At 33.9% G+C, this 25,152-nt stretch overlaps 1 protein-coding gene across 4 annotated transcripts in view; it reads left to right on the forward strand.

Annotated features, from left to right (window-relative positions):
* The window catches only part of VCAN (versican), a 134,515-nt gene that overhangs the window by 26,878 nt on the left and 82,485 nt on the right, over window positions 1–25,152 (forward strand). For all 4 annotated transcript variants that reach the window (XM_031967202.1, XM_031967215.1, XM_023496088.2 and 1 more), the window contains exons 5-6: window positions 2,356–2,483; window positions 23,616–23,909. In XM_031967202.1, the coding sequence (XP_031823062.1) occupies window positions 2,356–2,483; window positions 23,616–23,909 (422 nt within the window). The remainder of the gene's footprint in view (window positions 1–2,355; window positions 2,484–23,615; window positions 23,910–25,152) is intronic.

A 25,152-nucleotide genomic window follows, 5' to 3' on the forward strand; every position in this document is an offset into this window, starting at 1 on the left:
ACAAAATTGAGAGGAATAGTTAATAAGCAGAAGAGGGAGACAATATTTTATTTTTAAAAAATTAAAAATTTTATTGGTTCAAAATATTCTCCTTCCAACCCATCCTCTGCCCTTGAGAAGAAATACAAGGCTCATTATACATTTGAAATCATGTAAAACATATTTACACATTAGCCACATTGCAAAAACAAGCAAGAAAAACAAAGAAATGTGCAAAACAATATGCTTCATTCTGCACTCAAAGTTCATCAGTTCTCTCTCTGAAAAGGATAGCTTATTATTATTAATGAAGGAATCATTATATTGATCAGAGTAGCCAAGTCTTTCACAGTTGATTATTGTTATGATATAGTTTTCTTACTTCTTTTCACTTTACTTTGCATCATCTCAGAAGAGAGACAAGATTTTAAAAAGATAGGCTAGGATATTAGGCTAAATAGAGTAAGATGAAATTTAGTAGCAATTAATGTAAAATCATATACTTGGCTTCCAAAAAATATCAAGTTCACCAAGATGGAGGAGACATAGCCAGACAGTAGTTTGCTGGGAAAAAAGATTGGGGATTTTTTTTTTTTTGGTGGATTGCAAGCTTAATCAGTTAACAATGTGACATGGTAGCCAAGAAACCTAGTGCAAATTTAGCAAAGCATAACCTTTGGAAGAAGGTAGTGATCATCCCACTAAACTTTGCCCTAGTTAGAAAATAGACTATTTTAGTCAATTTTGGATACCACAGTGTAGGAAAGACCCAGAGAAGCTGGAGGACAACCAAGTTGGGGAAGAGTTTCAAGTTTATGTCATTTGATGATCGTTTAAAGTAATTGGGGATGTTCTTCTTGGAAGAGAGAAGACTTGGGTGGGGGGCACATGGCAGTGTACTTGAAGTATTTCTTTTTTTCCCAATAGTGTTTTATTTTTCCAAATAGATGTAAAGATAGTTTTCAACATTCATTTTTTTATTATTATAACTTTTTATTTACAAGATATGTGCATAGATAATTTTTCAGCATTGACAGTTGCAAATCCTTTTGTTCCAACTTTTTCCCTCCTTCCCTCCACCCCTTCCCCCAGATGGCAGGTTAATCAATACATGTTAAATATGTTAAAGTATAAATTAGATATACAATATTTGTATACATGTCCAAGCAGTTATTTTGCTGTATAAAAAGTCGGACTCTGAAATATTGTACAATTAACCTGTGAAGGAAATCAAAAATGCAGGTGGGCAAAAATATAAGGATTGGGAATTCTATGTAGTGGTTCATAGTCATCTCTCAGAGTTTGTTCCCTGGGCGTAGCTGGTTCAGTTCATTACTGCTCCATTGGAACTGATTTGGTTCATCTCATTGCTGAGGATGGCCAGGTCCATCAGAATTGGTCATCATATAGTATTGTTGTTGAAGTATATAATGATCTCCTGGCCCTGGTCGTTTCACTCAGCATCAGTTCATGTAAGTTTCTCCAGGCCTTTCTGAAATCATCCTGTTGGTCATTTCTTACAGAACAATAATATTCCATAATATTCATATACCACAATTTACCCAACCATTCTCCAATTGATGGGCATCCTCTCAGTTTCCAGTTTCTGGCTAATACAAAAAGGGCTGCCACAAACATTTGTGCACCTACAGGTCCCTTTCCCTTCTTTATGATCTCTTTGAGATATAAGCCCAGTAGTAACACTGCTGGGTCAAAGGGTATGCACAATTTGATAGCTTTTCCAGCATAGTTCCAAATTGCTCTCCAGAATGGATGGATGTATTTACAATTCCACTAACAATGTAACTTGAAGTATTTCAATAATGAAAATGTTAGTACTGAAGCATTGTCATGTGGAAGAGGGAATAGGTTTATTCTTTTTGACCAAAAAGCAAAAGTTGGAGCAAAGACTAGAAGATGCAAAGAGGCAAATTTCAGTATGATGTAAGGAAAAAACTTCCTAATAATTTAAACTTTCCCAAAGTGAAAAGATTTGTCTCAAGAAGGAATTCCCACCTTCATTAAAGTCTTTAAGCAAGGGTTTCCTAGTCATTTTTCAGGTAGCTTATAGAGGAGTATTTTTTTTAATAAATTAGAGTAGATGATCACTGAGATCTTTCCAGATTCTGAATTTCTATACTGAAAGAAAACATTTATTTGTTTAAGACGAGTTTAGCTAATAGATTTAGAGCCAAAAGAAAAGTTCAAGCTCTTGTGATTCAACACTCTTGTTTAAAGCTAGAGAAACTAGGATTTACCCAACACCAAAGTAATTTATGACAGAATCACAACTCATATCAAGGTCTTTGACTCTAATTCTTTAACTTCGTGTGTTCCACTATGCTACCTTGGCTTATCTTGATTATCTTTTTTCAGATATCCCATCAGAACACCCCGAGCCGGTTGTTATGGAGATATGATGGGAAAAGAAGGAGTCAGAACATATGGTTTTCGTGCTCCTCATGAAACTTATGATGTATATTGTTATGTGGATCATTTAGAAGGTAAGCATTTTCAAGCTTCTGCAGCTTTCTGAAAGCTAACAATATTGATTGACAACCTTCTATGAAAATGAATTTTTTCCTATGGAGAACCAGGAAGAGCATCTAGTTGAAAACAACCCTATGGTTATGTGGTTTAATTCGCTTAAATTAACAGAAACTAGAGGAAGGAAACCTAAAACTGGCTGGTCAGGTTTGGGATTTCTATACTTAGGGGTGGTTCTTTCTGTAAAACTGTTCCTGGGGTTTCCATTTAGAATGCCCTGAACAGAAGGCTATAATAATCAAAAAGAGGAATGCTGGCTTCCACTACAACCAAAACTTCAAATAAAAAAATTAGCTGATGTCGTTTTCCTTCAGGCCTAATACTGAGATTTGTAATAGCAGAAGAGGATTACAGAGATGAGAAAAAACCTTATGTGTAATCTAGTTTTACAGATGAGAGACCCTGTCATTTTACAGAAAACTAAGGCTTGGAGAGATCCAGTGACTTGCAGAAAAGTATGTGGCCAGTAACTGGCAAAGTCAGTATTTGAACTCAGGTGCTGTTACCCTTAGATCAAGGCTTTATCCATTGCAAATCAAAACAAGAAACTTCAGTCTAGTCTTTTTTCCTGATATTTCCATTATGCTTGAGTGTAATATTGAATATATAGTGTAAAATATTTCTTATTTTTATTTTTGTATTATACTTAAGTTTTAGTTAGTTTAGGGAACTTTTGGTGAGAAAACTCCCTCCACCAATTCAGGTAAACATTTGGTTTGCAATTTACAGTCTTAGAGGGTTGACTTGCTGAGGACAGACAGAATGTGTCTGAGGCCTGACCCAAAGCTAGCTGACTCCAAGGCCAATTCTTTAACCACCAGGCAATGCTGTCTCTTTAAGATGAGTTATTATTTCTGATTTAGAATAAAATTGTAATTTTGTCACAGTTTCCCATTTCACTTTTTTTTTAAAAGTTACTTTAAAAAAAGTATGACTTAAATGATATCTATCTATATTTTCAAGGCTTGAAGCAGCATATTCAATAAAAGGGACTGAATATAAAAAAATTGTTCTTATAATGAAGTATTACATCAACAAATTTGTAAAGAGATCAAATCATAAAAAATTCTGCCAAAGTAGGACTGTATTCTTAGACTTGTCCAGATTCACTCAAGATAGAGTTGAAGAATTCCGAGGTGACCATAGAAAGTAGGATCTTTCCTATATTCATTCATTCACACATTCATTTGTTCATTCATGCATTCATTTGTTCATTCATCTATTAAGTAGACATTTATTAAATATATTCTATATATCAGTGTGCTAGCCATTGAGAGATTCAACATTTAGATAAGACAACTCCTGTTTTATGAAATTTGCAGTCTTAAATTTCTGGGAGGCTATAAAAGACCTTCAATTTTTCTTGTGAAATAGATTATTAATCTCTGGAATAATTTCCTGAGGATTGGAGCTGCTTCCCTTTTCTCAGTTTCCTATTGCTCTAGGAACATCAAGAGTCATTCCTTATAATGAAGAATAAAAAAAAAAAAAAAGCAGTTCAATAAAGCTAAAGAACTCATTAAGGCTAAACTGTATTTATACAATGTTACATACCCACAATTCCTCACCTTTACAAAAAGATTAGAATGTTGCATTTTATCTTCTCTTCTGCAATGTATTCCATTACAATCATGAACTGCAATTTGTTTAACTATTTGTCAGTCTTTTTTTTTTTTTTTTTTTGATGAGATACTTGGAAAATATGCTGTTTGTATTTTATTAGGCCCTATTATGCTTCCATAAAGTGATGAAGAAAACATTGGAGTATAGAACTCAGAATAAATTTGGGATGGGTCATTTATTCCAAATCAGCAGAATATGAACACTTCTACTTTTGGTTTAATATTTAAATTAAGGAAGCAAGAAAAATTCTGTGTTTTAAAGGCATCAGGAACAGTACAGGACATTAAACACAGGTTTGTCTGAACAGGACTTCATGTTGCAACTCTTGTTAACTAGCTTTTTAAATCAGCCCGAAACTGTTGCTTGTTCCCAAGGAGAGGCCTTGAGAAATAGCAGAGAAAATGCAGAATGTATCCAGTTACATTGTTCTGATCATTCTTCTTTCCTTGGTTGGTTGGCCTTTGGAAACCTTGGCAAATTATAAAGTATTCTTTTCCTTCTTGGCTTGGAATGGAAGGTTACACAGTCCTTATACAGATGTCAAGTTAAGGTAAAGAGGGAAAGGGATGCAAGATAATTTATAATATAATTTTTAAATATCATCACTCTTACCTGGGAAGAAAAAGCCAATTACTCAACCACAATTCATGTGGAAAATCAAAGTAATAAAATTACATTCAGGATTTTTACTTGTTACATAACAGGAGATTCCCATGAAAATTGGCTATAATTTTTTCCAAGTTTATTATTATGTATAATTATATCACACTCCTTGCTTTTACTTTAATATTATTCTTTGGAACAAAGAGTATTTGAGAAGGTATCTTTATAGAAAATGATATCCTTAGACTACATATAATCGAATGATTTGGACTATACTTGGGAGCCAAAATACCTTGGCCTTGGCTCAGAACTTATATTTTACCGGATGATGTTATAAAGTAAGAAAGTTAAGGAGAAAGAAGATTGTAATTCAAAGATGTAATTAATCTATAGTTTTAATTTTGTTATTTATTGAGTAAGATGCTTATTTAGTTAACACTTCAACTTTCTTTATTCATCCTTTCTTGTATTATGTAGTCATAGTTAAGTATTTCTTCTGGCATTTGGTTTCCTTCATGAAATCCAAACAATTGGACTTAATTAAATTCAGCAAGATAGGATTAAAAACATATGTGTCTTTTAAAAAAATCTTAGGATAGTCACAGATATTAAAGGACAGTGATAATTATGAATTAAGCACTTGACAGCAGTTTAAAAAAAAATAGACTAGGAAAGCAATGATAATTAGCTCCTCAGGCAATTATTTAAAAGCAACAGGTATAGTTGAGAAAAAAATTCTACTTTTATGGTACATTCAACAATGAGGCACTATTGTTAAGAAGTTAACTGTGGAAAGGGATTTATAAATGGGCTCCCGCATGGCAAAGTTGTAAAATAATCCTTTGGAGGTAGTATTGCTTCACCTTTATTTTTGTTTCCCCTATATGTAGCATAGTGCACAAAGCACATAGTATGTGCTTAATAAATACTTATAGTTTGATCCTTAATTAATAAGAATAATCCTTAATTACTAAAGAGGTAGGTAATAAAAGACCAATTTTATATGACTGTTATCTTTTAAATACTATTTTCATTATGCCAAATGCCTACATAAGAATATATAATTTCCAATCACTATCATATAAAGTCTTAATATTCTGATGTTTAAATAAACTGCATTCATTCCACCTTTCCATCCTTATTTTTAACTACTTATTTTCTAGTCAATTTCTTTCGGTCTTCTTATTCCTCACTGCCTTTCTCCTTTAAACTTCCTGCATTCGACTCCAATGATATTCTTCCCTCCTGTCAGATTTATTATACTCATTCTCACTCTGTTGCCTTGAGTAAATTCCTACCAATTTGCCTACTCCTTTTTACAGTTTCCTTTGTTGAATCCTCATCCATGTCAAATCACAAGTTGTAAATGTTCCCCCAAGACTCTATCCTGTGCTTCCCGTTGAGAGCCTCCCCTCTCTCTTCCCCTTCCCTAAAATCTCTCCTATTAACGTGATTTTCCTAAAGGACAGGACTGATCGCGTCATCTCCTACTAAATAATCTTCCTATTACCTTTATAAGAAATATATGATCTCTCTGATGTTTAATATTCTTCTTGATCTATCTCCTACCTAACCTTTCCATTCCACATACTTTGTGGTCTGTTCAATTTGCTGTTCGAACATACCTTTTTTATCTTTTAACTCTGTATTGACTTTTTCTCACTTGCCCTGCTCTCCCTCCTCATCTCTAATTCTTTCAATCTTTGATTTCTTTCAATATTCAGCTCACACCTTCTATCTTCAGCTTTTCTTGATCTCCTCAGTCTAGGTGCTAGTACAGTCCCTCCTCAAAGCATTTTGCCTATGGTCAGTATTTACTAGCATATGTTTTCTTTTCTTTTCTTTTGTTAGCAACTTAGTTAATGTTGCTAATATTAAGTATTAAAGCTCAATGTAGTTTGCTTCTAGGCCTTTGTCACCCAGGATAGCTGATTACCTATGTAACACTTGTCTAATGTATCTCCCAAGTTCTGCCGTCGTTCTTAAGACTAAAAATACCTTGATTGTGACAATAGCAGCTAACAGATGCCTAGCCCTTTTTGGTCAAGGAGGATAACTTTCTGAGCCTGGATTATGGGATTTTTCTTCTTTTCCTTGTTGCTTCATTTTGGTTTTGACTAATGAATGTACAAAAATTTCATATTTCCTCGCCCTCCCCCCCCATGTCTTTAGTCTTTGGGAATTTAGCATCTAGATTGAGTTATTTCTTCCTGTAGTAATAAATGACTTGTCTCTCAGTCTAAATTAAAAACACTAGCTTTCATAAATTAATATTTCAAAGAGCTGAGAACACAACAATTCTCATCTTATTGTAATCAACAAATAGTAATCATTTTGCTTTTCATGGTCTACTTCTAATCTTACAATGAGTTTAATCTTTGGCAGATATTGCCAAGTGAATGGAGCATTTGATGAAGGCTTATTAAGTTTAGTATAGGCAGAATGAGGTCAGGATCCTTCTCATCTGATTTCTTTTCCTGATTTACTAGAGGACCACTTTTTACTCTAACAATCCCCTCTCATCATTTCCATAAATCCCCCATGTCTAACAGTTAGATTCATTTTAAACTTCTGTAGCATTTGAAAAGCTTGAGGTTGGGTCAGAATCAGAGACAAAAGCCAGGAGTTATTCAATCTCTTACATTTTGACTTAACGAGAATCTAGGCTGCTAGATTCCTCTCTAGTGTGACTACTCTGATAATGCTGATTCGATTCCATAATTAGCTCATATAATACAAAAATGCCTACAATAAATCAATTAGAAGAATTTCCCATATATCACTAATTTATTTCTGATTCAAATATTGGTTTTAAACTCTGAATTAGAATAATTGAAATAGATTAAATGCAAGATGTCTTAAAAGTCTTAATTCAGTTTTTAGCCTAATAACTTAAAATTTCATCAGAGGTTAAGACTTTTTGTGTCTCTAGCATTTGGCACAATTCCCAGCACATGGTAGGCTCTTAATACATGTTTGTTGACTGATTGGGGCAATATATATGTGTGTGTATATGTGTGTGTGTGTGTGTGTGTGTGGTGATATAGTTATTGAGGATGGTTTCAGATAACCCCATGCTATTATTTATTTTTTATTAATCTAGCAGAAAACCACAGCTCATGTTGCCTATAATTGCCTTTGCTTGAGAATCTATATCTTATAAGGATTGAGTGGTATTTCAAATTTAAAACCAAAGTGGTTGTTGTAGATCAATGTAGGACTCTGAGGAATCTTATAGGGCTGCGAAAGAGCTTATTGGTGGGAGGGTTGTGAGTTTACCACCCAAGAAGTCCCTCTAAGAGACACAATTCATAGTAATCCAAGTAGACACTTCTAGACAGCCGCTTTGGTTCTATTAAGTCAATAATGCATAACTGCAGGAATTTATCACTGGCCTCTAAAGATTCATAAAGAGCAGCCTTCATATTTAGTATAGTCTAATGGAAAATTAATATGTAAAGGGCTCTATAAATTTATACAGTGTTGATATCTATACTCATTTCCAAAATTTAATATCACATTCCCATTATTTTTAATGTTTATTTTTACTTTTACATTTACATATACATAATTGAGTATCTATTGTACTTTTTCAATTTGGACTGGACCTGTGATTTTATTGGTTTAGGGAATTCTTGAAGAACCTTCTGCTAATGTAGACAGGCAATTACTTAACAGCTTAGGGTTTTAAAGAGTTGTCTGGGGAACTCTGAAATTAATTGACTTGTCAGTATATGCTTAGGTAGAATTTGTGCCCAGATCTTTCTGTTTCTGAGATGGACTCTCTATTATACTACTCTCTCTCTCGTATGTATAATATGAGAATAAGGAATTGTCTCTTTCATAGTCTTAATAACTAATTTTGTGCAGCCTCAGTCAAACTGAGACCTTTTGAAGACCTTAGTTTAAAAAGACCAAAGCCTCCCACTGCAATCCAGGATCACCTCCAGTTGTCCTAATCTATAACTGGTCCCAGAACTGAATGGCTCTGGAAGAGAACTGAGTTGCTGACTATACACCCTTTCTTCAATACAAGCCAAATCACTTATATGTCATAGCATCACTTCTCTGATGTCATAATCCTTTTCCAGAATGAAGGACAAACAACAATATAGGAATAATCCCAAATTTTCCACATATTCATATAATTAGCTTATTTGTTTATCAGTAATTAATTCTATGAAGTATATCATTCATGAAATCATAGAGTTGGATGGAGCCAACCTTCCCATTCATCTGAGTAAACCAGTGGTTCTGGAACTGTCTCAATTATGGAGCCCTGCTATCTCAATAACATTTACATTGTGCCTAACATGAAAAAAAAAGAGAGAGAGAGAGAGAGAGAGAGAGAAAACAACCTCCAAAACCAATCTAACAAGTTAGAAATACGTAGTTTATTAAATCGTTAAATCAAAATTTTAAATATCCCATGTTGCACTGCTACTATATGTTCACTGAAGAACCTGGGGAATTGCAGTATAGTTTGGGAATTAAGGGGTTACATCAACCCTCCCCCCATTTTTCCCAGATTACTGATTTCATTGGTATAAGTATATGCACTTCAACACTTTGAGAAGAAATTCCCCCTATCAACTGTTCCTCACTTTAAGTCTTAAATTGTTTCTTAATGTACTAAGAAGAAAAGTGATTTGCCTAGGATTATAGAAACAATATATGTTAGAAGGAGGAGCTGAACCCATGGCTTGCTTCTGTGAGGTCAGCTTTTCATCCACTGATCCATCTGCTTCTTGGTCTTCAACCACTAAGAAAAAGAAATGTTAGAAAATTGTTTAAAAAAGCATTAATCAGCAAATATTTCCTGAGTTGGTATTGTGTACATGGTTCTGTGCAGGGTTAGAATCATTGTCACAACAGCTATTCCAATACTACATTTTATTTTAGGAGTCATTTAGATCTGTGAGCTTTTCTTGCCCAGTGTAATCAGTAGTGAACACTTCAGGACTTCCTTTCTGTGCAAGCTTGTTCTCATTTTTGTTATGCAAGGAACCTTAGTAGTAGTTCTCAAAGGGAATCTTGCTGGCAGTCCACAGGATCAAAACTATTTTAACAATAGTACTAAATATTGACATTTCTATGGTAAATTTTGACATAATCCACATAAACAAAAACTCTTGTGTAGGGGAGTCTTCAATAATATTTAAGAGTGTAAAGGAGGCTGAGACCAAAAAGTATGAGTTTTCTCTCTCTTTTTTCTTTTTTTTTTTTCCTGAGGCAATTGGGGTAAAGTGACTTGCTCAGGGTCACACAGCTAGGATGTGTTAAGTATCTGAGACCAGATTTGAGCTCAGATCCTTCTGACTTCAGGGCTGTTACTTTATTTACTGCACCTCCTTGCTATCCCAAAGCATGAGTTTTCTAAACTAGAGGAGCTATCTATTTAGTAAGACTAGAATAGGGATAAATCAAACTCTTTTTTTTTTTTTTTTTGATTTTTCTTTTTTTATTTATTTTTTGATTTTTCACTGAGTTCAAACAATGTTCCAGTTTCCTTTATAAAGGAAGAGGTCATAGACTGGAAAGAGTACTTAGAACAATCTATCTATCTATTTGTCTGTCTGTCTCTCTGTCTCTGTTGTTCAAGGTGCAAAAGGGAAAGGAAGAGTTTTTTAGGTAACATAATGATAGGGGCAGCTAGTAAGTGCCATAATGCACAGAGCACTGGGCCTGAAATTAGGAACATTCATCTTCCTGAGTTCAAATTTAGCCTTAGCTACTTCTTGCGGTGTGACTTTGAGCAAAACACTTAACTTTGCCTCAGTTCTTCATCTGTAAAATGAGCTGGTGAAGGAAATGGCAAACCATTCTACTGTCAGCTGAAATGAACAATAGTCATAATAATAGCTATTATTTACATATAGCTTTAAAATGTATAAAGCAGGTTAATCTTATTTTATCTTCACAACAACTTAACATTGAGAAACCTAGGTAAACAGAAATCAAGTGATTTTTCTAGGATCACATAGCTAATTAGGCTTGAGGTCTGTCTCTAAGTCTAATTCTCTATTCACTGTACCATCTAACTGCTTCTCCTATGTCTTTTCAAGAGTCAACAGCCCAGAAATTGTTTTTAGAAGCTTTTCTCACTTATATGAAAACATCACAGCTCTAAATAAGAGATCTTTTGTAACATTTCTTGAACATCATTTTGTTCTGAACACCTTTCATATGCTAAATAGTTTTTTCATGGATCCAGTTGTGTAAGTAACCCAATGAACTGCTAACAAGCATGTTGATGTATTTCCACATAAATATGATTTAATACATATAAATTACATAATGAACCAGAGGTTTTTTCACTAACCATGAGCTTTAATTTTAGATCAAATATAAAGCCTGTTTTTTTAAGGGAAGCGACATCATGCTTCTTTAACATAAAAAAAAGGAGAAATTTAGAAGATCCTAACTGGACTTTTCATTTGTTTTACCTGCAAATTCAAAATATATCAAGCCAAATTCTATCTTTAATCCTGAAATGAAAGGGATTTCATCTTGGTAGCATATAGTTTTTCTTGCTAGAATTAATAAAATGTTTGTTTCCCTAAGGATTAAAGGCTCAAATTACTAGAGTAACATGCATGCTTTTGAATAACTGAAGTGCTTCCCCTCAAAAAGTTATATAGCACTCTGTTAACTGTTAACTAGCATATACTAGTGAGGGATCCATTGTCCCTTGAAATGAATGGGCATTTGTTTTCACAAACTAGAGCCTAGTGTTGTAGATTAGCTACAGTGTTGGACCTGGAATCAAGAAGACTTAAAACTGAAATCCTGCCTCTGATACTTAGCTCTATGATACTGGGCAAGTAACTTAATCTACCTGGGCTCCCCTGACCTCATCTGGAAAGGGATGCTAATGATGCCTGTAGGAGGGTTGCTTTCAGGGTACAATGACATAACACACATAAAACACTGAACATTTTAAAAGATGATTTAAATGCTTGCTGTTATTGTATTTCTCTTGTCTAAATAAAACCAAAATAAAAAAGGAAATTTGAAATTTGAAAGCAATTTAATCTTTATTCTGTTTTTTTATTACTAGAGATGTCACACTTACTAGATATATATATGTATATAGATACATACAAAGTAATAGATGATATGCTATTATAGAATATGGTGTCATGCAATTACTTTACATAGACACAGATATACATAAATGAGTGTGTAACTCTTTCTGTCTTTTTCTCTCTGTCTCCATCTCTGTCTCTCTTGATAACATTTATAGCACAATGCTTGTACTATAATAGGTGCTTAATAAATAATTGTTCCTTTCCCTCTACTTCTATCTATTTATCTAGCTATCATATTATTTGGAGATATTTTGTGTTTGTATGCATATACAAGTATAAAATCATCTGACAGAAAATACAAACTATGTCTATATATACAATATAGAGATATGTAGCACAAAACATATAGAATATAAAGCAATCCATTTGTATATATCCATGTAAAACAGCATATAAATAATTCATATATAAACATATAACAGATGATTTCATGTAATGATGATCTATTTATACCATTTCATTTAAATTACAAGCAATATGCAATTCTTATTCAATTTTTACACAATTCTGTGAGCATACACACTCATTTAAATATTATTGTGCAAAAACTTGGAGTTTTTTCTAGAGAAAGTAAATTGTTGAATTCCAAAAAGTGAAAATAAAATAAAGATCAATGAATATCATGTCCTTACCCTTCAACTCAAACAATTTCAATAGTATACTATTAACTCATAATCAAATATCAAATCTAAAAAAATAATCTAAAAATAAAATAAACTATAAAATCTATAAGACATAAAACATTCTATTTGACTTCCAAAGTCCTTCATAAATTGGCCCCTTCCTACCTTTCCAATCTTATATTTTACTTCTTTCTATACACATTATGATCCAACAATACAGGACTTTTGCTGTTCCACACACAGAACACTATATAACCCATTTTGGTGCCTTTTTACTGGTTGTATCCCTTTAACTCTAATTTTTGTTTTTTTCTGGTTTCTTTCAAGACTAGCCCAAAATCAATGTTTTATTTAAAGTCTTTCCTGTTTTCTTCTACTGCTAGTGCCCTCCTTCTGGGATTACTTCTCATTTACACCCTATATATCTAATATGTACATAGTTGTTTGCATGTTGTCTTCTCCATTAGAATGAGGTTAGGAACTATTTTTAAAAAATTCAATAGTATTTTATTTTCTCAATTATATGTAAAGAGTATTAATCATTCATTTTTGTAAAATTTTGAGTTCCAAACTTTTTTTTTTCTCTCCCTCTTTTCCCTCCTCCCTCCCCAAGATAGCAAAAGATCTGATATAGGTTATACATGTACAATCATTTAAAATGCATTTCCATATTAATTATGTTAATTCTTGAGAAGGAAAAAACAAACAACAATCATAAAAAGGTGAAAATAGCATTTTCATCTACATTCAGTTTCCAAAGTTCTCTCTGGATATAGATGGCATTTTCTATCCCAAGTCTATTAGAATTGTCTTGGATCTCTGTATTGTTGATAAGAACTAAGTCTATCATAGTTGATCATCACATAATCTCGTTACTATGTGCAATGTTCTCTCTGTTCTGCTCATTTCATTCAGCATCAGTTCATGTGAATCATTATAGGCTTTCCTGAAGTCAACCTGCTCATCATAATATTCCATTACCTTCATATATCATAATTTATTTAGCTGTTCTTCAACTGATTGGGCATCCACTCAATTTCCAATTCCCTGCCACTTTAAAAGGGATACTACAAGAATTTCTGCACATGTAGGGGTCAGAAACTATTTTTTACCTTTCTTTGTATCCTTTGCATTCTTTATATGTAGTGCTCAGAGAGTTTCTCAGACACTGTAAAAGCTTAACAAATACTTGTTAGAGATGATTATTTCTGTAAGTAGAATGACAGTATTAAAATTAGGTTAATAATCCCTATACCCCAGGGTTGTGATGAATAAAGCACTTTGTAAATATCAAATAAAAACCTATAGAATGTGGGCTGTCCAATGTGAGATATAGGCTGATAAAGTCTAGCTCCCATGTTTTTACATATCATAATGTTATTTTTGAGAGCAGAGACATTAGCTAAGGTCTTATAGTTCTTGCAGTTAGGAGGAGCTCAGAACCTAACAAATCTGGAAATGCTTTCAGTTTTCTCTTGTGGAAAATGAGCAATCTGAGGCTTGGCCAAGAATCTTGCATTGCATGGAATTCTCTGTATTCTACATGAGGGTAATTTCTTTCTTTTAAAATCATTGGTCATTGCTAAATATCAGTCACAAAGAGGCTTCCTCTCACGTTTGCTTCTGGATTTTTAGAGTTTATCAGAATCATTTTGGTGAATTATTCTTGGATGAATACAACTGATTTCAAGACATGCCAAGTCCAATGGGGCTGATTGGGGGTCCCTAAAATATAAGATTGATGTAGAAGTCAAGAAAACCTGCATTCAAATTCAGTATCCGTTACTAAGTAATTGGCTTGATTGTTTTACCAGAAAGGGTCTAAACTTTACCTGAGTAGATGAAAGTATATGAGTACATGGAAGGACAAAATTGAACTAGATAATCCCTATTCTGAAATTCTAATTTCTTTAGAATTTTTTTTAACTTGTTTTCTTCATTACTCTGTGAAGAAGCTGTAGTGTAGTAGGAAGAATATGAGATGCGAGTTTGAATCTCATCTTTGCAACTTACTTACTGTGTGACTTTAGGTAAATCAACATCTCTGAACTTCAATTTCCTAATGTGTAAGATAGGAAAGATACTACATATCCTGCTTGCATCACTGACTTGATATGTGAATTCCTCATCTGGAAATAGTTTCCTTCCTTTCCAATCTTGATCAATTGGATAACTAGTTCAATTCTATACTATTCTCTGCTATTGAATTTCTTACTCTCTTGTCCTATTGTCACTCATGCTTTGCTAAACTGGAACCCAAAATTACTTCTACCGTCTGCTTCCTTTTCCCCCTGTGCACGTGCTGCTGAATGGCTCCAGAGGAAGTTATGAAAATGCTGACTGGATCCCATAATAAATTTATGCTTTCTAATCTCAACTGAACCTTCTTCACAGCAGCAAGATACTCCTTTCACTCCCCACTCCAAGTGATTCCTTATTCTACTAACCACAGCTGCTATTTCAAACTCCTTCATTCTTTAAGTTTCTCATTGTACTCATTGTCCCCAGTCAAAAATGAGAATCTCATCACAATTTCACTAAAAAACAAAAACAAAAAAATTAAGCTCTTGTCATTACAGTTCCTTCTTATTTAACAACTCACATTCTTTTGACATCATTAATTAGGAACTTTTACAAAGTCTTTGATAATGAAGCCCTTTTAGAATATTTGATTCCTTCCCATCTTCTCCATCAATTTAACACCAACAATACAATTTGCCCTGCCTCTGACATCCTAAAGTCTTCCAGACCATAACAAGTTCCTTACCACTATGGTCTCCAAATTCCTGGACACTGCTATTCTGTAAACATCTTCAATGCTGATGACCTTAAAGGACCCCTAGGCCTTACCACATATACCCCTGATGCACAGTTGAGACAGATAGGTATTTTTCATCTAACCTGTAGCTAAACTCATTTACATATATTGTTTTCTCCAGTTCAAATGTGAGCCTCTTGAGAACAGGTACTTTTCTATTTTCTCTTTGGGTTCCCAGGATTTAGCACAGTGCTTAGCACATACCAACTAACAAAAAAAATTTTTTTATACATTAATTCATTCAGTCTCTCACTTACTGTCATCAGTTCCTCTCCCCAACCTCCCAGTCTTTATTATCTCCCTGAAGAGTAATTGCTTCCCTGCAGTCCACAACTCCCCCAAAATAAAACAAAAAAGAACTCTTACTAGGTTCTAACATCCTTGCTAGGTAAAATACAATATCTCTGTTCCCCTTTCTAGCTAAGCTTAAGAAATTTGTCTTCATTAAATTCCTACATAGCTTCTCCTTTCACTCAATTATAAATCCTCTGAAGCCTGGTTTCTAATCTCATTATTCCACTGAAACTGTTCTTTCTAAAGTAAGTGATCAATGATCTCTCAATTACCAAATATAGTAGCCTTAAAAAATTCAGTTTTGAATTTCCAAACTATTCCTCTCCAATTTATCAAGAAGGAAAAAGATATAATACCAATGATACATATGAATTCATGCAAAACATTTTCATATTTGCTGATTTATGAAAGAAATAAAAAGCAAGAAAAATAAAGTGAAAAAAATTTTTTTCTTTTAATTTGCATTCAGAAGTCCTCCGTTTTCTCTCTGGTTGTATTTAGCTTTTTTCATGAGTCTTTTGTAACTGTGTAGATCATTGTATTGATAACAGTAGCTAAGTTTTTTCACAATTCATCACGATACAATATTGCTGATACTGTGGACAATGTTCTCCTAGTTCTGCTCACTTCACTTTGCATCAGCTCATATAAGTCTTGTCAGATTTTTCTGAAATCATTCCGTTCATCATATCTTGCAATATAGTTTTCCACCACAATCGTATACTATAATTATTCAGCCACTCTCCAACTGATGGGCATCTCTTCAATTTCTAATTCTTTTGTCATCAGAAAACAGAGCTGCTATGAATATTTTTGTATATATGAATCCTCTTCTTTGATTTCTTTGGAATTCAGATCTAGGAGTAGTATTGCTGGGTTAAAATGGTATACACAATTTTATTGCCCTTTGGATGTAGTTCCAAATTGTTTTCCAGCATAGTTGAACCAGTTTATAATCCCACTAACAGTGCCATCAATTTTCCTGTTTTCTTACATACTCTTCAGCTTTTAGTATTTTTCCTTTTCTGTTATATTAGCCAGTTTGATGAATGTGAGGTGATACCTCAGACTAATGGCTGTCATGTAGTATTTTACTTTTCTCTGGATTTCTGTGACTCTTGGTTCTACTATTTGTTTAGCCATTCTTTAATCTCCTTTGCTGGTTCTTCCTCCATGTCACCTTTCTCTCTGTTACTTATTATGTGTCCCACAAGGTACCATACTATATATGTTGGAATGATAATAAATATCTTTATAGAATTTGGGAGAATTTTTTTGCATTCTCTTAATTTTTTCTTTAAAGAGAAAGCATAAGCAATACCTAAGAGGTGGCAGCAGAAAGAATAGTGGCCCACTTCTTTCTATTTGCATCATATTTAATCTCATAGAGTTATCCCTTTCATATATCTTCTATTTTGGTTTATGGTGTTTGAAATTCTCTCTGCTCATAAATTTGAAAGTAGGTATAGATGGCTATTGTATGACAGAGGAAAGCTTAGAGCAAATAACTATTCTGTGAGCTTTTATTTTATTAGGCTGAGTGAATGGATAAATGGGAATATGACCCATGATAAAAATGAATGAAATGATTGATATGTTTAAAGGAAGAAAAAGTACAGGAAATATTTCAACATAATATACATGGTTTTGTTTTCAGTTAGCAACTTATTACATTTTCCTTTTCATACCTTAAAAGCACCTGCCAAGGTCTCATACAAAATGTTTGTTGTTTAAAACTTTGAGGTTGGTTGCATGGTAAATCCCAATAGGTTATTTGACTGAGTAAATTCTTTGGTCTGGCCCAGTATGGAGGTTGGTGTCTTAAGTAAACTACTGAGAAGCACATGCTATTTATTCTCCAGCATATAAAATAACAGTGTTGTTTGGTAAAACAGGACTTGCTCTCTAATTGTATTTTTTCTGCCATACTTAAGAGTGTTGAATACTCTTACAATTTAGGAAGTCTAGTAGTTTTTCCACAAAGTAGAAACCCCCTACAATGAAGGAAAGGAAGGCAATGAAATTGATACTCCAGCTGTAATAACAAATCCAAATGTTCTACCTAGGAGGGAAAAATATTGGCATGCTGCCTGTTTTCACACTTACATTCCTTTCAGACCTAAAACAAGTGTAATATTGATATGAATAGAACTGTTCAAGGTGATGCCGTCTCTCTGTCTGCCATGTAGTCTTGAGACAGGGTCCATTGGTGAGATGGATCACATGTTCCAGAAAACTAATCAGACCTTTGAAGCAACATGTACTTTTGTTTTCTGTTGAGGAAAGAGAAAAGGCAGAATTCCTTATTTTTTAATAAAAGATCTTGACTTTTTATATGACATACATTGATTCATATTTGGGCCTAGCCTAGTTCAAGTTTTGAACTTGGTGTCTATTAGGCATCTTAAACTCAGTTCATCCAAATCATAACTCATTATCTTCTTTCTGCCTTAGAACCTCCCTCCCTTCAAAATTCTTTTAATTCTATGAAGGTCACTACCATCCTTTCTAGCTGCAAAGACTAGACATTTCATTGTCATCTTGAAGTTACAGAATAACAGAATCACAGAATCCAACAGTTGGATGAACCTCTAATCTGTGGACAAAAGGCATCCCCACTCTCATACACTCAAGTGATCTTTTAGCCTTTTCTTTAAGAATTCTTGGGAGGGACAACTTACAACTCTTTATTCCTTTTTTGGATAGCTTTAATTGTTTGAGAGTTTTTTTCCCCTAAAATTAAGTTTAAATTTGTTTCTTTACAATTTCCACCCATGGTGGATCCTGGATCTGCCCTCTATGGCCAAAAAGAACAATGCTCTCTTCCACATGACAGCTTCTGAAACAATTGAAGATAGCCAACATGTTCTTCTTGATGCTCAGGATAAACATCACCAGTTCCTTTAACCAATTTTCAAATGTAATAGACTCAAAGCCCTTTCCTTATTCTCGTTCCTTTCTACTTGACACTCTACAAATTGTTCTTCTTAGGTCCTGGTCCCCAGAATTGAACACTTAGTACCCTAGATGAGGTATGCTGAAAGTAGGGCAAAAGAGTAGGACTTTCAATCACCTTTCTGTTTTTTGGAAGAAATGTTCCTCTTAATGAAATGGAATATTGCATTAGGTTTTCTGCCTACTTGACATTTTGGGACATACTGGGCTCATAGAAAACATCCAGATATATTTAAAAATTTTATTTTAAATATATAGAATAAAGCATGTCTCTCCCATCCTACTCTGTCAATTTTAAATTGATTTATTTTTGTACCTAATTGAAAGATTGTGCATTTATCTTAATTGAATTCCATCATGTTAGATTTAGCTCAGTGCTCTAGTCATTCAAGTTTTCTTTTTGGATCCTGATGCTGTCATTCAGTGTTAGTTAATCCTTCTAGCTTTTTGTCATCTTCAGATTTGATGAGCATACCACCTGTTTCTTATTTAAGATTAATTAAAATGCCATATAGCATAGAGCCCAGCAAAAGATCTCTGATGCACTCCTTTAGAAACAAGCTGCCATACCGACATTCAATCATTAATATGTCTGAGTACATATATCTATTTCTAGATTCATTAAATTTATTATCATTTAATCCTTATCTTTCTATCCTTTCCTCAAGAATAGTATCAGATAGTTTATAGGACATTTTGTTAAAAATCTAAATAAAATTTATTAACAACATTTTCCTCCCTGAGAAATTTAAAGATCTAATTATGAAAAGAAATTAGGTTATTTCCCTAGGAATCAAAATCAAATTCACTGGTTCTCGTCTTATATTAGATTTACCCTTCTTCAGTCTTTTGGCACTTTGCCTTCTCTTCAAGTAGTTCCTTCCCCCACTCTATTTTTGTATCTTTAGCTTCCCTCCCAGTCTTAGTTCATTTTGACCTTTGGTGTTTCTATCAGTATTATTGCTTGACTTGTTCTCATGCATCATGCAAAGCCAGTAAGTCACTTATCAGTCACTTATAAGTCTTATCTCCACAACATTTTTCACATATGTCATCTTTTAAAATAATGACATCACCTTAGTTTGAGGCTCTTCTCACCTCTCACTTAGGTTATCGAAAGAGATTGCTAAATGCTTGTCCTGCCTAGAGTCTTATTCCAATGATCCTCCATACAGTCATTAAAATAATATTCCAGGGGCAGCTAAGTGGTTCAGTGGATAGAGCACCAGCCCTGAAGACAGAAGGATCTGAGTTCAAATCTGGTCTCAGATGCTTAACACTTCGTGATTGTGTGATCCTGGGCAAGTCACTTAACCCTAATTGCCTCAGCCAAAAAAAAAAAAAAAAATTCCTAAATCACACGCGTGCCCAAGTCATTTCTCTACTCTATAAACTCTGATCATTCTTTATTACATTTAGGATCAAACAAACATAATATCTTCCCTGTTTTCCATCTAAGGCCCTTTACAACCTTCCTTTCCAGCGTCTTGACATACTATTCTCCTCAACATAATCTATGGTCTAATCAAACTGGTCTATTTGAAGTTTCTCATACATAATACTCCATTTCCTATTTCCAGTCTTTGAATTGTCTTTCCTCCATGCCTGAAATATACTCCCTGCTAACCTCTACCCCTTTGTCGCCTCAAAGCTAAGGGCAAGATCCACATTCCACAAGAAGTATTTTCAAATCCTCCCAATGCTAGTATCTTCCTCTCCCCTAAAACACCTTGTCTGTATATATTTTACCTATTATACATATGAATACGTCTACCTATGTATGTATACATTGTCTCTTAGAAAGTTACTTCTTAAAGACAAAAACTGTTTCACTTTTTTTTTTTTTTGTAAACCTGTTACCTAGTATGGCACTTGGTATATTTTTGGTATATAGTAGGTACTTGATACATCCTTGGTGATTAGGCAATTGGTTTTGTATGAACATATTGGTGATACACTATGTGGCATGATGGAAATAGAGTTGGCTTTGGGGTTAAGACGACTCAGTTGGATTCAAGCCCCATCTCTGAAACATATTTGCTTTGCTACAGCAAGTCCTTTAATCTGTTTCCCAGGCAAATTCTGAAGACTAGAAGTTATTAAAAAGTGCTGATCTATATTGGAATAGGAAGTTTACTACAGCAATGAAATCACAGATCTACTCTCCTCTCTAAAAAACCCACATCACACATTTGGGGGAAGTGATCACATTTGAGGATGACTAGCTAGGTTGAACAGTGAGTGGATAGAGTGCTGAGCCTGGAATCAGGAGGAACTGAGCTGAATTTTGACCTTTCATATTAGCTGTGTGACTCTAGGCAGGTCACTTAATTGCTATCTGCTTTAGTTTCCCATCTCTAAAATGGATATAGTAATATCACCTATCTCTCAGAATCAAATGAAATAATAGCACTTAGCACAGTTTGTGTCACTTAGTAGGTGCAATGCTGCTACTGTTGCTATCCATGCCCCATGTGAATATTTTTCCTGCCTGATCTGCATTCACTAAAAAACATTTTAGGTACCCCATAACTACTTTAGGAGCTACATTCTATACCAATTCTATACATAACCATACTGCAGTTTCACATAATACAGTGTGGACAATAGATAGTCTGCATTTACAATATAGGTCTTCAATAAGAACCAAACTGAATAATTTCCAGACACAAATTTTATTGAATACCTGGTTTATACACATGTCAAGCAACAATCAAGATTTTCTGTCTGACCAGGGACAGTTTGAGATTTATACTGAGATCAATTACACTAAATCTGATTTGCAAGTTTGGGACCATTTCCTAATCTCTCCCATATTTTTGGTCATTATCTTTCAAAAATAATCACTGAGTAGATGAAGGGAAAGATTGTTGATTGTCAATTTAAATAGTTACTTTTGAAAAAGAAATCTTCCTTCATCTTAGTTGGTATCGATATAGTGTGAGCCAAATTACACCAGAGATCATCAGCCCCAAATTATCTCAATGACAATAGTGTCATCACCATTAAAAGGAAAGCTTGGGTAGCTTTTCCATAAGTTATTCAGTCAATTTGTTAAACATCTAGAAGGTGTGAAGTACTATGTTAAGAACTGGAGATACAATGAAAGGTAAAGGAGAGTTCTCAAGTTCTCAAGGAATTCACAGTCTGATTAAGGAGAAAACATGCAAACAACTATATATAAATAAGCTCTATACAGAATAAATTGGAAATAATCACCAGAAACAGGGCAATAGAATAAGAGAGATGAATATAGGCTTCTTATAGAAAATTATAAATAGGGATTTGAAGGAAGCCAGAGAAGCAAGGATATGGAGATGAGGAAAAAGGGAGTTTCAGGGATGGAGGTTCATATTTTCTCCTACTTTATTCCCTATTTTTATGTTATTTTCCTCTCCCTTCTATTTTGATTTTCCTATGGTTATCTCCAATTCTGCTTTATTTAATATTTCAGCTATGCATATTTTAATGACATATATGCTTTTTATTTGAATTATGATTAAATATCAATTTTTGTAAGTTAATTTACTTCAAAAATTCCAGAAAATTTCCAAAATATTTTATATTTACAGGATTTAGTAATTATGTATACATTGCTATATGAAATGAGGCCTTCCAGGTACTTTGCAAACTTGAAAGTTCTATGTAAAGTCAATTGTTATTGTTGTTGCCAGAAGTCATGTTCTATAAGACTTGAAGATGAAATAGAGATAACTTCTAGTTTCTCTTTAATGAATCAACAAATAAAAACCACTGCTTTTACTTCATAGGGAAATAAAGAAGCTGTCATTAATTCCCACCTTCATCATTTTCTTTCTCCAAATTCCGTGATCATTCCTTGAACTGTTTTGTTTTTGCCCTGAGGTTTGGGAACTTAGGTCCATTTGGTTGGAGTGGTTGAGATGTTTGACATGGCAAAGGTGCAGTGGAGAGTTGTGAAATGGGGAACTGACAGATAATTACTATTTAATGGCAGAACAGAAAAAAGTGTAAAACTATAAACTATAGCTGAAGTCAGCACTCCTTTGCTTTCCTATAAATGCTGACTGTATATAATTAATTCTTTTTATTAAGGAACATGAAGAGGAATCAAAGGAAGCACATATAGATTATTATTAACTGGACAAAATTTGTTATAACAAAATTGATAATTTGCTTTTTCTATGGCAATGGAAATAGGTTTACATGCAAATAGAGTTTTCATAATGGGTTTTTGTATGGACAAAAGTGTTATTTATTTAAATATTCTAAATTACCTGTATATGTTAATATATCCATGTAATCAGATATGTGAGAACTTTCTTCATTCACATAGATTATAGTTCTCCACACTCTAGTAGATAGTCTATGAGTTATTGTGACCAAAAATATTCATCCTTAGGTACCTATTCTTTGAGGACCAACCTTGCAGAAGAGAGATAATTCAATTCTCAGGGGATAGATGCATCATCTACTGCCATACTGGGCCATACTGGAAGCTCTCCCAGTTTAATAGAACCTGTCAGAATTTGAGTTTAGTTGGAAAGAATATGTGGAGCTCTTGCTGCAGTCCAGAAGTAGAACATTTGTGGAGGTTTGATAATAATAATGATAATAATCCATTTCTATTATGAGAGGTAATATAGTATTATTATTAAAAAACTAGTTTAAAGTCAGGAATATCTGTATTTCAGTTCCAATTCTGACACATAATAGTAAATGACAGCAAGTCATAAGTTCTTAATTGTTCTAGGAAACTCTTTAATATTATAAATTACAGGGAAGATACTGACTTGAATTGATAAAGAAATACTGTGGAGTTCTCTACAGCAGTAAAGATACTAGTCCAGTTTATATCCTTATCCCTATCATTATCCCTATCTCTTCTCCTACCCCTATCCCTATCTCTGTCTCATGCCTCAACTCTATTCCTGTTACTAATGATGTGATATCAATTCATATGGCAATATCCATGTCTAGACATATAATTTCTTTTTTTTAAACAGTGTAACCCATGCCTTAGAATTATACTCTTCCTACTATATTCAGAAAAAGACAAGTGAAAACCTAGCTTTTAATTGTTTTCTTTGAACCTTCTCCCAGGGGATGTGTTCCATGTCACGGGTCCCAACAAACTCACCTTTGAAGAGGCTAAAGAAGAGTGTGCCAGTCAGGATGCCCGACTTGCTACCGTGGGGGAGTTACATGCTGCCTGGAGAAATGGATATGACAAATGTGATTATGGCTGGCTGTCAGATGCCAGTGTGCGCCACCCCGTGACTGTGGCCAGGGCCCAGTGTGGAGGTGGCTTACTTGGGGTGAGAACCCTGTATCGTTTTGAGAACCAGACAGGCTTCCCTTTACCTGATAGCAAATTTGATGCCTACTGCTATAAAAGTAAGTCTCTTTTTATTTTTTTTTTAAATTATGAATTTGAAGAGTGCGTCAAAGTTATGAACTGAAGACAGCTTTTTCTCCATGGGTAGTAGATTCCATTTCATGTGTCCTGTTCAGGAAAATAGTTCTTTATAGTAGTTTTGGAAAGCAAATAGTTAAACAGCAGTAACTGAGTAGAAAAAAAAGAATTAGGCAGACAGAAAACTTACAGTTAGGAAAAGAAAATGCCAGCTTAAGATCCTAACTGTGCCCTGTCATGCCTTAGAATCCCAGCCCCCTGTTTCTGGATAACTCTCCAGATTGGTACCATTCCTTGAAGTTGGGAAATTGTTGATGCTATTATGCTGAGGCAACATGTGGCCAAGTTAAAATCTTTCTATTTTATTTGTTTATATCATTTCCTAGATTGATTGTTTATCTCAAATGGTATAGTATAGAATTTTAATGGAAGTAACTTTTAGGTGAGTAACTAGAACTTAATAAAATAAAATACTGTTATAAGATAATAAAATAAAATACAAAAACAAGTAAGTAAACTACCAATTATCTCTCTTAAAAATAGAATATGACAAATAAAAACATGATTCCCAATAAGTGTTAATAGGTTAAATCAGATACTTAGACTTTTCCTACTCTGTTAAAATATACATTTTCAACATTAACTAGATACTTATTTAAATTTCTTAGATCTTCTAATAGCTCTCATTCTCCAATTCAGTTGTTCTATGTTTATTCTTACCAGAATACATCCTAAAGTAAGCAAATGAAGACTTATTTTAACAAATTTGTACATTGGTACCTCACTATAATACTGAGCAAAAAAGATAGAATACCATTTTGCTTGCATTTAATGCTATCATTAGCATTATTATAATGAGGCTCCAGTGTATCTTGACAGTGAGATAAAATGAAAATAAAGAAATATGCAACACATTAATTGAAGACACCAGTGACTGTTTAAATTGGAAACATTTTGTTATTGCTCAGTGACTGGGAAGAAATCAAGTTGAGATAACTAGGTAGCCCAGTGCCTAAGGTCTGCAGAACAGATGTTCATGTAGTGGAGAGGAGTGATGTCACATGCTGCTATATCCCAGCTAAGTTGCCTCCATCTCTTGCCAAAAGGCTGGTTCGGTTCCCACTGACTCAACTTTCTGAGTGTTAAAGCCACATGTTGTATATTTAGCTTGAAGCAAGATAGCCAATCAGCAAGAAGCCAATGGGAAGATTAGATTTTAAAAGC

The sequence above is a fragment of the Sarcophilus harrisii genome, chromosome 1 (assembly GCF_902635505.1).
Source record: "Sarcophilus harrisii chromosome 1, mSarHar1.11, whole genome shotgun sequence".
Taxonomy (NCBI): Eukaryota; Metazoa; Chordata; class Mammalia; order Dasyuromorphia; family Dasyuridae; genus Sarcophilus; species Sarcophilus harrisii.